At 44.7% G+C, this 14,664-nt stretch overlaps 1 protein-coding gene across 1 annotated transcript; it reads right to left on the bottom strand.

Moving 5' to 3' along the window:
- Nucleotides 1-4,332: 4,332 nt before the first annotated feature.
- Nucleotides 4,333-11,397, bottom strand: SMU1 (SMU1, DNA replication regulator and spliceosomal factor). The gene is made up of 12 exons (XM_027884673.1): nt 11,311-11,397; nt 10,973-11,183; nt 10,714-10,866; nt 9,990-10,100; nt 9,456-9,584; nt 8,595-8,714; nt 8,139-8,255; nt 7,805-7,932; nt 6,919-7,045; nt 5,590-5,757; nt 5,158-5,310; nt 4,333-4,557 (listed from the first exon to the last, which is right to left on the bottom strand). Exons 1-12 carry the CDS (start codon nt 11,334-11,336, stop codon nt 4,459-4,461), a joined length of 1,542 nt encoding a protein of 513 aa, XP_027740474.1. The 5' UTR covers nt 11,337-11,397; the 3' UTR covers nt 4,333-4,458.
- Between the last annotated feature and the right edge of the window lie 3,267 nt (nt 11,398-14,664).

Genomic DNA, 14,664 nt, shown 5'->3' with positions numbered 1-14,664 from the left:
AGACCTAAGGAAACTGTCCTTGTCCCTAATGAGATGCAGCCACAAGTGCTGTGGGAGTGGCAGATGTCATTGCAAGGCCCCTTTTGACAATCTTTGATTGATCATGGTATCTGGGAGAAATACGCAAAGACTCATGGAAAGTCAATGTCTCCCCTGTCTTTGAGAAGGGTAAGATAGAGAATCCAAGGAACTAACCAAGTCTGTTAGCCTTGCCTTGATCCCTTGGAAGGTAATGGAGCAGCTAACCTGGAAACCATTTCCAGGCACATCAAGAACAAGAAAACCATCCGGTTGTCAGTATGGCTTCACCAAGGGAAAGTCATACTTAACCAAACTGATATATTTTTACAATGAAACAACTGAACTGGTGCATGACAGGAGAGCAGTGGTTGTTGTCCACCTGGACCTCTGTAAGGCCTTTGGCACTGTCTCTCATAAGATCCACACAGAGCAGTTTTGATGTACGGGATAGATGAGCAGTGAGGTGGATTGAAAACTGGCTGAATGTACAGGCCCACAGGGTGGTGACGAGTGCAACGAAGTCGAGTTGGAGGGCAGTGAATAGCAGTGGATCCCAGGGGTCAGTACCGGTACCATTCCTAACATCCTCACTAATAATCTGGACAACTGGACAACTACCCTCAGCAGGTTTGCAGATGACACAAAACTACAGAGGAGTAGCTGATACAAGAGAGGTTTCTGTTGCCATCCAGAGGGAGACTTGGAGAGTTCAGAGAAATGAGCTGACAAGAACCTCAGGAAGTTCAAGGGGAAGCGCAAAGTTCTGCATCTGGGGAGACACAACTCAATGCAACAGCACGTGCCAAGGGGCACTCAGAGGGAAAGCAGCAGAGAAGGATCCTGGGGGTCTTGGTGGACACCAAGGTTATACATGAACCAGTAACGTGCCCTGTTTGGAAAGAAGATGAATGCTGTCCTGGTTGCCAGTAGGTGGAGGGAAGTGATCCTTCCCATCTACTCAGCAATGGCTAGGCCACACCTGGAATGCTGTGTGTGGTTTTGAGTTCCCCAATACAAGAGGGGTGTGGTTGTACTGGAGCGAGTCCAGTAAAGGGTCACAAAGATGCTGAGGGGACTGGACCATCTCTCTTGTGGGGAAAGGCTAAGAGGGCTGGGACTGTTCAGCCTGGAGAAGACTTAAGGGGAATCTCACTGATGTGCAGAAATACCTGAAGGGAGGGAGCAAAGCAGAAGACAGGCTCTGCCTAGCAGTGCCCAGTGACAGGAGGCCATGGGAACAGACTGAAACACAGGAGGTTCCCTCTGAGTATCTGGGAACTCTTTTCACTGGGGGTTACTGGGCACTGGTGGTGGAGTCTCCATCCTTCCAACATCAGATATCCCGTTATTCTGTGAATAAGACTTCCAAGGACATTTAATTTGGGGAGACAGAAAAGGCTTAACTAGCTTCCAACAGCACATGTCTGCTCCCAGACAAGCCAATGCCATTTCCTGCTCAACAAAGGCAGTTGTCAAAATAATTTGTTACTACACAGGGAGAAGTTTTATACCCTAAGGAAAATAAGGAAACTGAAGAGGGCTTCATTACTCTTTTTCACTATAAAAGTTAAAATAAATTTGTTATGGCTCCATCTCTTGTTCCATGAGGAGTCTAAGAATTCCTACAATTCCTACTCTGCCCCCTAACTAAGGCATTTAACCACCTTTCTCCTTAGGATTCACCTAAAGCCTATGCTTTTCTTCCTGATAATGAGATCCAAGTTTGCTCAGCCTGTCTTTCACAAGGCATCATTATCCAGAAGGTCATATTTACAGCTATCCAGTGAACACACAGGAGTCCACAACATCAAGAGGAACTGGAGATGGAGCAACCATGCCTAAGGACTCCCAAAACCCACACAGAAACCAGGCAGAAAGTGAAGAAAAGCTGTTCCCAAAATGCATTTATAGCTGACTTCTGGCATCATCTTTCCTTTAAATCTGCGCAACACCTTTTCCTTCTTTTTGCACAGATCAAACACTAGTCCTGCCAAGGTGACTCACATCAGAGACAGACCCCCCTACTGAGGCTCGTGGTTCAAAACCCTCTGCAAAATGCAGAATCGAGAGATTCATGGGGGCTGACAGGCAGCCCTGGAGGCCACCTGCTCTCTCAGGCTCCATGAGAATTCAGCTGCTTCACAAGACATTCACAGAGAATCCACCACTGCTGTTGAGATCAAGCCTTCGGTTTTCAGGTGGCCTCCCTAAATTTTACTACGGAGGGTTTGATTTTTGTTTCTGGATGTCAAGCTGGTAACAGTATCAGAGCACAACTACAGGAAATAATGCTACATGGTACGACCCACCCCCCCAAACATTTTGCACTCCTCTGTGTATGACGGAACTTGGCATTTCCAAACAAAACAATTCAAGAACAAAGCAAAGCCCACAGGTGAACAATGTTTTCTTTAATATGAGTTAAAGAACTAGATGTTGCCTTGTTCTAGTCTTACAGAGAGGTAAGTGGCGTAACACCTGGCTGGTTGTCCAGAGAGAAAATGTTTTCCTAGATTTAAAAAAATTAACATTTACAGTAAAAAAATTCCATTTTAATAATAAAAAAAAAATTAACACTTTCAAGACTAACACTACGTTTTTGTGCCAACTGTCAGCTATTTTACAAATCACAGCCATAGCCCAGGAAATAAGTTTTATCACTGCCCTTTTGTAAGTACTGGTAAATATCACCTTTTTGTCTTGAGAATTTAATGCAATAAACTGAGACTCTTCAAAGAAAAGCATAAGAAACACCAGAGTGTCTTACATTTTTAAGCTAGAGAATGTATTCCAACCTTTAAACCCTACGGATTCTGACAGTTTCATCTGCTAGAACTACTTCTCTCTTAGAGAACAATGTAGGATACAGTTTTCATTGAGGAGTAGTAGTCCTGTGTAATCTGAAGACAAAATAAACCACAAAAGTTGGATAGTAGTAGAAATATTTTGTCAAGATGTTCTGTACCAAAAGTACTAACTGCCAGTGGAGCTTGTCAGATGTGTCGCTGTCAGCTATTCCTTTCTTTTCAGGCAGGAAAAATAACCACTTCTTGCTATCTGGAAAAAACCTCTAATGATGTATCTAAGTAAGTAAAAAACAACTTGGGAATTAAAAACACCACAGCTCAACAGAGAACTAAACCCTACACTTTAATTAGTGCAGTGAACAAGCAATGCTATGTGAGAATTCCAGCCAAACTTTTCCAGCATTCCCCTGGACCACTAAAGACACAGACAAAATATTTGAATTGGAACTAATTTATTAAATCAAACAAAAGTTATCACTGTTTAAAAGATTACTGTGGTAGGAAAGCATTCTACAAGAGACAGGGACAGAACACAGCACACAGATTCACATCTCCAAGTGTTTCACTCATCATTACAGGAAAAACCTTGTTTTTCTGCGTCCTAGAAAAGACATGGTCAGATTCTGGTGTACACTCACAACAGTGTGCATTAGACAGGATCTCAAATCATAAAATCTTACGCTCCAAACTGAGCATATGAAGAACCTGAAAGTGTCTTTTTATCTGTGGGACCTAAGAATCGTCTCGACTAGGTCCACAGGCATATGAAACTGAAAAAAAAAAAATCTTACAAATAATTATTTAAAGCATTATCACAGCATTAGGAACTCAGCCTATGTAAACCAACTTTTGCATTTTTTAAAATATTGATCCCCTAAAGCCTGTTTCAGTTACAGCTGGTCTGAAGACATTTTGCACTTACAAGAAGAGAGTACTTATACCTTTTAATCTAGAAGTGAAATAAAACAAAAGGGAAAAAAAAAAACCAAAAAACTGTATCCCACTGCCAGATCAGGCAGGTTTATAGTTTAGAGTAGGAAGTGCTGGCAGATGGAGAAGCATAGTCTCTTTCTGAGGAAGCTGTGTAACACTACTTTCCAGTGAATTGGAAAAATGGTAGTGAAAATTGAACACAGCAAAACCCAATGGACTAGAAACGGCCTTGTCTTCAAGCTGAAGTGTAGCCTGGTCTGCGTTCCAGAAAAGCTACGCTTATGTTTCAGCAGTGGGAAAGAGACAGCTTTCCCATTCCCCATTTTACTCACACAAACAAAAAAAACACCCAACATTTTGCTGTGTTCTAGGAAGTCAGCAACCACTCATAAGTGTGTCTACTTCCTGACTCATTCAACTTTTACAAACATTGTAGGAAGAGTACAGACTTCAGGAGACAGAAAAAGCACTCTCACCGAAGTCACTCTGACTATTCTAATAAAAATAAGTATATGAAATTAAGCAATGCTGTATTTAAGCATCTATCTACTCTAGGTGAGTAAAAATGTCATTCTCTGGAAAACCGAACTAAAAACTGAGCAAGTATCATACTCTGTACACTTAGATCTTGTTAAAGCACAAACAATAATAAACTGAAACTAACAGGCACGCTTCAGAGCTTGGATGTAACATCCGCCTATGGCTTCCACAGCTTGAGGAGCCCATCTTCACTGTAAGTGGCAATCAGGTTCTGGTGGGGGTGATGAGCAATGCCAATGACATCCTTCTCATGAACCTAGGGAATAAGTGGAGAGATGCATCAGAAGAGTATTCCTTTAGCAGATTCAAGGCAAATATTCTCTTCAAACAAGAACTAGAGGAAAGCTGGACTGACTTTAAACATACCCCCCAACATCAAACTCCGGTCACAACAATTTTTGTGACATGGCAGTTACTTTTTGCTGGGCAAGGGAAGGCTCACTGAAAGTTTACATCCATGGAAATCCACAAAATTTAAAGTGTTCCCTGTTAAATTTAGACATTCAATTTGGTACTCCTCTTTAGTTCAATCCAAGCCAAATTCAAAGCCTGACAGCTTTAAATCTCACAGCTTGGTCAGATCCTCCACCAGCTGGAGCCCAGGACAAGACACGCTCCCATTCAAATAGGTTTGACCCAATTCACTCCTGGCTTGGTGGGTATAAATGTTTTTTTAACTTTTACAATCAAATGGTTCTACAAAACCAAACACATTCTACAGCCAAATGTTCTGAAATACGTTTGATTAAATTGTGGCTGCTTCCTTGGTCTGAGACTACTTTTTATGGACATCATGGTGAATATTTACATCCTCCTTGCGATTAGACTCTGAAAAAGTTAAAAGGTAAAAACTTACAGTCAGGGTTCTCTCCAGCTTGCCAGTCACTGTGCTGAAGCAGTAAAGCACAAAATCTTCACCAACACAGTAGATCCATTCACCACGGGGTGAAAGTGCACAGCACACAAAGTCACCACCTTCTCTCTTACCAGAGCTAAAGCTTCTTACAATCTGTAAAGACACCCCCCCAGAAATAATTGCCAGGATTAAACAGCAGCATCATTACTCTAGTCAGGGCAAAAATATTTAAGCAGTACTAGGTCTGCTTAGAACACAAGATCTCTTCACAGCTAAAGTGCTTTCTGCATTCTAGAAACTGAGTACAGAATAGTTTGTCCAGAAAGCAAACCAGAGAAATCAGGTCTAACCCAAGATTAAGTTATTAACTAGGGTTTTCTGCATTCTAGAAATGACAGAGAAACTTTAAAGGATGCCAGTAAGATCACACACCTGTCCTTGCATATTCATGATGACAACTGTATTCGATCTGTTGCAAACAACGAAGTGTTCTGGGTTTTTAGGCAGCAGAATGACACCGTTCACAGTAATGTCTGTCCCAGCAGTGCTGCCAAGAGACTTGAAGGTGTTTGAGCACTCTGTCGTCTTCACATTCCAAACCTAGTATTAAAAACAAATATAAAACCATTTAGCTTTCAGAAACTGAACCAAGAATGAGCTGATGCAGAATCCAGAATTTTTAAGGCTCCTGGAGGGAAACATGAATTCCAAAAGTTGTAGTTTTATGCAGATTTTGAGGAAGTTATCACATATATTATGAAGTGTGAACACCATGAATAATTTCTGTGCAACTGAACTGTAGGTGAACTTCCATCACCCAAATTCAGCCTGCCTCCCTTACCTTAAGCATTTTCCCTGTGGGGTGAGTCTAGACTTGGTTTATGGATTTACCTGGTATCTGTGAATATATGTATAACCCCTGCATATGCAATTTGCCTTACACAAAACTGACATGAAAACTGCAGACAAAGCAAAGCCTTACTGCTATTAGTGGGAAGGACATCCCAGATTGCAGCTGCCTCAGACTCAACACCAGCTGTTCAGAAACAGGAAATGAAACTACTTGTTTAATATTTAAAAAGTCCTTCATCACCTGTGAAATATTTTTGTTGTTTACCTACTAGTACAATCAAAAGAAACCACCTTTTTATGCTATTCCCATGACTGGGGCAGTCAAGCAAAGGGTGCAAGTCTGAAGTAACATTCCATTTGATATGAGCAAATCTATCACAGTTTCCTGGGTACATCTATGAACAGGATCTGTCTGCCCAACCTCAGTGCACTATATCGATGCTCTAATCAATAAATAACTATAAACCCAACTACATTAACCAAATAAGTCAGTAATGCCCTTTAAGCAGTGACACTTTACTCCTCTTAACTACTACACTCTTTCCTGGGACTAAAAGCTGGACCTGTCACTTCTACCATCATCATTAATGTCAGATTACCCAGTTTACACAGTGAGGGACTCCTGAGCACCAGGAAACAAATAGCTGACCAACATAGTGAGAAAATACAGCTATTCCAGACAAGGGATTCCCCTCATCCTAGGACGAGAGGTGTCACAGTCAACTCAGAACAGGCAGGCGAATCCTGCACTTATGTCCCCCTTTCACAAATGCAGCAAAGGTCACAAGCAGAATCCTTACTGCAGGTAACCCCAAGCCCTTCTCCAAGGACTGCAGCAACCATAACAAATCAGCTAGAAGAAAGCAAGAGTCTGAATGTGTTATTCACAAAGGGTAAATGCTGCCTTACCTTCACTGTGCCGTCAGACGAGGCGCTGATAATGTAGTGGCCATCCTGGGTAAAAGTGGCTTCATTGACAAAGGAGGAATGACCACGGAATTCCTTTAAGGTCTTCCCAGATTTTAAACCATGAATCCTGTCAGATAACACAGGTGCAAACCAGTGAGCAAATTCCACTCAGTAACAAGACACCAAGTAGGCACAAGATGAGAACTACTGCATTACACAAACATTAATCAAATTAATCAACACTTCCCAGATGCTAAAAGCTGCAGGAAAAAGGGTTTGATGAGGTTGCTGCTGCCTTGTAACTTAAGATTAGAACAGAGTTTGAGTACTTTTGTGAGTATATTCATTCTTACTTTTAACCCAATGACTCTTAGCTTAAAAAAAAAAAAATAAAATTAAAAAAAAAAAAGTCCTTACTGCACACCTGAAAACTTGTAACTGTTTGCTTAACATCACTACCCAACATGTTTTTACAGAATAAACAGAGTCAGGTTCTTCTCAAAGGCCCATGGCTGAAGTATATAAGGCAAAAGATAGAAGTTAAAAAGCAAAAAAAAAACAACAAAAAACAGCATTATCAAACCAACCCAAAACTTCTTTCCCTATGTCCAGACGGGATTTTCCCCAAGAGAACTGTAGAGCCCTAGACAAATTCCAAGAGCAGCAGTAGGATCTTCAACTATGGAAATTTTGAAAACTCATCTGGACAAGGCCCTGAGCAAGCTGCCCTAATTGAAAGGCTCATTGTTACTTTGAAAAACATAGTGGACTAAAGATCTGTAGAGGTACCTTCTAAATTAAACTACTTTATAGTTTAGCTGCTTAATGTGAAAATTTCATTTTCATTTCTCCCACACTGTAGCTCACGCATTCTCAGTTTACTTACCTGATTGTCTGATCAAAAGAAGCACTAAGAATCTGGCTGCTGTCTTTAGAGAAACTGAGGCACGTAACACCTTTACTATGCGCTCGTTCAAATCTCCTCAGACACTGACCACTCTGGATTTTCCACACCTGAAGAGAAAAACAGCAAATGAAATAAAAGTGGTTACTTTGCTGTGAGATCACAGAGCTTAAACACCAAAGTAAATATATACATCTGTTTCTGAGCCATGCCAAACTCCATTTATTTTTTATGTGGGATGGCAACGTTCCTGCGATTGCAAGATAATCTTTTTGGTCATCGTCTCTCCCAACACACAGTACAAGAAGATTTGTACCTTGATCTTCCCATCCTGTGCTCCAGTTGCTAGCATTTCTGTATCTCTGCTGAAGCACATGCACAGCACTGCATCATCCATCATCATGAAGTTATCTTGCGCCTGGTACTTCAGATCCTAAACAAAAGCAGAGCATTTTTAGGCAAAGGACAAAACTACAGCAGTTTTAACTTTAGTTACATTTTATAACCTGTCGCCAAGCAGACCTCACAGCTTTGTAAGACAGGATTCTAGGGCAACAGCAACGATGCAGAGAGATAATAAAAGTTATCACAGAGAGACATGTATGACAGACCAAATAGTTAGACCCATGTAAATATTCCAGATTGATATCTGAATGGCCTAAGAAGACAACTTTCTCAGGTTCATATTCCCTGATAAATGAAAATAATCATAATCTCAAAGAATAAATTCAGGTGCAAATGAACCATCTGTGTGAAACGAGCAGTAACTTACCTTCCTAATCTTCCCAGTAGTGAAGTTCCACACTTCAATGAAGCCATCCACAGAGCCAGTAACCAGGTACTGTCCATCTGGAGAAAACCGAGCACACTCCACGTGCGACTTCTGCCCAAACTGTTTTATAGAAGAACATAAGCAAACCTTGATAAGCAACTTAAAAAGAACAACTGATGAAAACAAAACTGCGGTCTCATTTTGATGGTAAAAATGCAGTATTTTCTGCAGGAATGCATTCACAAATTTAATGCTCCTCAGTACAAGTTGCTTCACTTGGGGCGATGTTTCTTCAGTGTAATTTTTACAGGGAACGTTTGATATTTTTTAATATCTTATTTTTAATTTTCCAAGTTTTCAAATACAAGTGACCGTGACAACTAAGTATAGAAAAAAAGTCTTCATTAATTAAAACAAAAATACAAGATTTGCAGTGGCAAATAAAACAAGTTCTAATAAAGCATTTTTAGCAAGCTGTTACTGGACACCACAAATTGATTTCACAAGTTCTGACTTGTGACTTCTAAATAACAGTTTAAGCCATGAGTATTTCTTTGCACAGACAAAGAAGGGGACTATGCAAACTTCTGGAAACTGATTGATTCTGAACTGTGAAGCCAAAGAAACAGCATATTTATCTTAATCACAAATAGCATAAGCACTCAAACGTGTTAAAAGACCTTATCTCAGATTCTCATGAAGTGAGATAAAGATGAGACAAAGCATGCAGCAGAAAAGGGGAGGGGAAAAGGAGGGGGAGATGACTTACAACAAATAGAACAGAAGAATTCAGAAGATTTACCCTTATCTTCCAACACAAAGCACAGCAAGCAGTAACACACATAAAAGCAAACACATCACCTTAATATGCCTGCTCAGCTGTGTGGGGAACTTCTCCTCTTCTACATCTTTCACAGCTGCTTTGCCTCTGAACAAGTCAATTGTCATACCAGGAGGAAGCAGGCCCTGATGCTGCTGCCATTTCAGTGCCTTTAGGGGAGTTGAAAACCACAGCATTAGGTATCAGTGAACACAGACCTAAGATATATGAAACACTGTCTGCACAGAGTATCCACAAAACCATTCTGAGAAAAAAGGGTTGAAAGCAGAGCAGGAACAGTGTGTGTTACAGAATGTTATTTACAAAGTGCATTCTATGTGCTGAGTACTTATTCTGCTGGAAGAAATCTCCTGCTGCAGTGAAGACTTTTCCACAACAGCTAAATCCTTACCACACGTAAAAAACTTATTTTTTAACTATTTACCACATGTAAACGTGCGACATCTGAACCTCACTTTTACAGAGCTGGAGGCTCAACCACACCACAGCTAGCTTTCTGCAGCAGGGATTTAAGGAAGCTGACACAGCAACCAAAACGCTCCTCCAAGACTCACCTGCCCCAGCAGTGCCATGAGGCGGGACGGGGGCACCACGCTGACCTCTCCAGCCAAAGCCTGTGCAATGGCAGCTCTCCGCTTCTCTTTGCTGCTCCCATCTGGGTATGCCTAGGGGAGAGTTGTTTTTATGAGGTGATTATTCCAAAGCATAATTTGTTTGGGTTTTTTTCCCCACAAAACCCCCCGTTGCTCCAAACCAAAGCCCCTCCTACACTGATTTTCTGTCAGGCCTCCAAAACTCTTTAATGCCCACCTCTGAAACACAGAGTATAGAATCACAGGATTCTCAGGGTTGCAAAAGACTTCCAAGATCAAGCTACCAACCAAGTCAGCCGTTAACCCAACAAGCCTTCATCAAAAACATCAGACTGACATCATCAGCCTGAAATAACCAGTAAGAAATAATGCCTTGCTATTACACAGCAGTATTTTTGATGGCACAAGGTGTGTTTTTTTGTGCTGCCCTACATGAGAAAGAGAAAGCAAGGTGGAGATGTCATCCTGTGGCAGGACAGAGGTATAAACCCCCAAACTCCCACTGCTCTGGTGCTGCCTTGTGATCATGTGCCAAGTGCCATTTCCTAAACACTTCATGGAACATGTAAAATCTTTAGACTGGGAAACTGCAGGTTCTCACTCCCAGAGATAGGGAAAAGAGACTCCCTGAGCCATCAGCGACTCATGCTGACACTGGGGAGGTCTCTGAGAGAGCACAACATACCTCACGAGGATCAAAGTAGGACCTGGCCAGGAGGTTCTCCAGGTGGATGTAGCGCTCGGGCTGGGTTTGTTTCAGCATGATCATGGGGTCTGTCTGTCTCAGCAGGGACCTGGCAGCCCCCAGCTCCCGCAGCTCGATCAGCTCCAGCACGACCTGCAGCAAGACACGCGTGTCAGTATCAGCGGGGCGCAGGTGGAGAGCACCACACAGGGGCTCCCTCGGGGACCGAAGGGCCCAGCCCAGCCCCGCGCTCGCTCACCTGCTCGTAGAGGTCGATGAGGGTCTTGTCGGGCAGCTTCAGCGACTGAATGGCCTGCAGCACCGTGTCCCAGTGCCCGCTGTTGATGTCCGCCACGAAGCTCTCGATGCTGTCCACGGTGTTGAGGGACACGGTGGTCTCCTCCTGCAGCGTGGCGAGCGCGCGGTGCAGGCTGTTCTCCTTCAGGTACTGCATGATGAGCCGGATCACGCTGCGGGGAGGGACACGGCGGGCGCTCAGACCGGGCACGGCGCGCACGGGGTCCCCCGAGGCCACGGCCCCCCCCACCCCACCCGGACCCCCCGCTGCTGCCCCCCCGCTCCCCCCTCCACACGTACTCGGAGGATTCGATTTCGATCGACATCTTGAGCCGCTGCTGCCGCTAAACCGCCACTAAACTGCTGCTAATGCTAATGCTAATGCTAATGCTGCTGCTGTCGCCGCCGCCACAAGGCCTTCTGCCCTCACTTCCGCCAGGCGTCTACACGCCACTTCCGCCAGACCTTCCACTTCCGCTCCGCCGGTCCCTCCCCATGACGTCACTGATGAGGGTGGGGCCCGCGCGCGGACAGCCCCGCCCACCCCCTGCGGCGGGGCGAGTCTGGCGCCCCCTGGCGGCGGCGGGCGGGGAAGGGCCCCCCCTCCCTGTACTACAGGAAGGACTTTGAGAGGCTGGAGCAGGTCCAGAGGAGAACAGCAGGGCTGGGGAAGGGTCTGGAGCATAAATCCTTTGAGGAGCAGCTGAGGCAGGTGTGAGAAAAACTTCCCGGGGATGACCTTGTCACTCTCTACAACTACCTGTGAGGAGGTTGTAGCCAGGAGGGGGTCAGTCTCTTCTCCCAGGGGTAACCAGTGACATGATGAGAGGACAGAGCCCCAGGCTGCATCAGGGGAGGTTTAGTTTGGACATCAGGATAAATTTCTTCACAGAAAAGGTGATCAGACATTGAGATGGATGCCCAAGGAGGTGGTGGAGTCACAATCCTTGGAGGTGTTTAAGGAAAGATTGGACTTAGCGCCGTGGTTTTGTGGACGTGGTGGTGTTCAGTTGTAGGCTGGGAGATCTCAGAGGTCTGTTCCAGCCTAATTGATTCTGTGCTTCCACCCACTGTCTTTTGTCCATCAGGATCACGGAAGATTCCCTATGGTGACACTGACAGGACAGGCTGCAGGTTACGCATCCCGGCATGGACACAAAACAGTTCCTTGCCCTCCTGCTTCTTTGCCCGTGCAGGTTTGCAGGTGCAAGTCAGGGGTGTTACTCGCAGCTTGCAAGGCTCAATAAGCCATTGTGAGCTCTGCATTTCAGGAGTGTGGTCATGTGTGAAAGAATGACAGTACACGAAGTAACATCTCACGAGTGAGGAAATTAATAGCATGACTTGCTTCCTTTATTTGTGGACTGAGAATTATAAAAATACTGCTCTACCAGGCATAGCCCTCCAGTGGCACAGGGGTGGGCATGAGAAGGCAGCTGTCCTTAAACTCACACAGGATGGCTGTGGCAGTCCATCTGTGCTGCCTGGACTCTGACCAAGGCCAGAAGTCTTGAAGCTCCTTGGTCCTCGGACAGTGCCAAGGATTTTTCAGGCACAGCACACGTGTCACCTGCTCCCAGAAAATGCCCTGTACCAGTGCTAGGCTGCCAGGGCGTGGGGGTGTGAAATCCTCAGCACTCGGCCCCTCTTGGACAGGCCTGTTTCTTGCTGGTTTTTTTTAGGCGTGTACATTTTGCTGGATGAGCCATGGAAAACAGAGCCGTGTGTGAGAAACTGCCTCCCTTTGCCAAGGAAAGCTGTTCTTCACTGTCTCTGTCCCCCAGAGTGCTTAAGAAAGTAATCCAATAGTGTGGAGCTGAAAAAAATAGTGAGTGAGGCACACGGCTAACATTTCGCATGCTGTTGTTCCCTCTGCGTGATCCCAGCTGGTTTGTTTAACTGCCCGTACAGAGGTGCAGGGATTGCTGCAGGAAAGTACTGGTTAAGTTATTCCAGGCAAATTTGTTTTCAATGACAGGTGTTATTTATGTGGGTTGAAGGTTGTTCTGAAAACAAGTCTGATCCAGACTGTAACAAAGCGAAGCAATAAAATCCAAAGATGGCAGCTATTTTTGTGCTGGCAGCACACAGGAATCTGGCGCAATTCCTCAGTAAATTCAGCTGGTGCTCTCTTGCCTGCCCTCCCTGCAGTGTTACTGGCCTCTATCAGGAAAAAAACGAACAGTCAGGCTACCTGGTCCTGAACCATCCCAGTCCCCAGGATGGTATTTTTTTGAGAGGTGAAGATGCTAACAAACTGGACAGATGTTGGTTTATATACCCCCTCTGGCCTTCCTTCACAAAGAGGTGCAGAGAGGGAGATGGACACCCCAGGCAGACCTTCGTGTGCTCTCCATGAACTCCATCCAAGTGCTGTGCAAGCACATGAGAAGCAGACTTCAACTTTGCGGCTAGACACAGCTACGGCCAATCTCATCTGGTGCTGGCAGCAGTCCAATGTCTGGAGACCTCCAGAGATGCTTCCAGCCAACACTCACAGGATGCCAGCTCTAGCAGAGCATTACATAAGGGAAGGAAGGGTTTCCATTTTATATTTTGGCTCCACTGGGAAATGGATGCAAAGAGAGATAAACAGTCTTGCTGCAGTTAGGCAGCACAGAGATCTGCAGTACGCTGGAGCTGAATCCAGGTGTCATCAGTCCCAGACCCACTCTTTAAATGGAAGCTGAGCAAGTGCCTTGGAATCAAAACTTCCAATTTTTAAGGAAATAAGTTTACCTTTTCTCTCTTCTCTTGCAGAAAATCTAATAAAATATTTAATAAGATATTTTTCAGATTCCTCCTAGTTCAAAAGTAATCGGTTTCCTGCACTCCCCTCCTGCAAATCACTTGGGATTTGACATCGGGGTGTGGTACCAGAGAGTTGTTAAACCTGTGCAAAACTGACTTTGTTTATCATTGAGGGTGAGGCAGACCACATGCTGGTCCATGTGAGGAGACACAGATAAAGCGACATTACTATCCATTTTTCTGGACATCCGTCTGGGAAGGATGTGGAGAAGCTGGAGGGGGACTAGCAAACAACTGCAAGGTACGAAAGAGCACGGGGCACGTGGCATGCAGGCAGAGGTGGCAGGAGGGGGTTTAACATCAGTGTAGAACTGCTGGAAGGGCAGTTCCAAATGGCTGAAGGCTCTCTGGTAGCCTCAGCTGAAGCAACAAGTGGCAGCAGCCACACAGCTGTGGGGTCACTATCAGCCCTGGGACCACGCACCAGGGAGGTGGGATGATCCCTGTCCTGGAGAAGCGGCATTAGCTGTGGCCACGCAAAGCCTGTGGGGGCTGGGAGGGCCTTGTCACAAGTGGGACTAGGGCAGAGACTCACCCCCACACCTTCCCTTACAAGAGCTCTGGTGCTGCTGGGGCTCTGCAAACTGAGGACCACACTCCGACTTTATCCGACCCTCAGCAGCACAGCAGGGAGGCTGGCAATTTAGGCCAGTCTCTGAAAGATACCCAATGAAATGTATCTTGTGCTAATTAGGCTTTAGGGCTCAGGAACTCAGTTCCAGTTGCCTGGCCTCTGTTTTGACCCCTCTTTTCTTTGAAGTTCACAGAGAAGAAGGGAAAGGAAATGAGGGGAGAGGCCCTGCTTTTCCTGCAAAATGCCTCATTCCTTATAAAATCGCTTGG

Source organism: Empidonax traillii, unplaced genomic scaffold (genome assembly GCF_003031625.1).
Source record: "Empidonax traillii isolate 1590-97213 ecotype Southwest subspecies unplaced genomic scaffold, ASM303162v1 scaffold152:size925058, whole genome shotgun sequence".
In the NCBI taxonomy this organism is placed as follows: Eukaryota; Metazoa; Chordata; class Aves; order Passeriformes; family Tyrannidae; genus Empidonax; species Empidonax traillii.
This window is presented reverse-complemented; position numbering and strand designations above follow the sequence as displayed.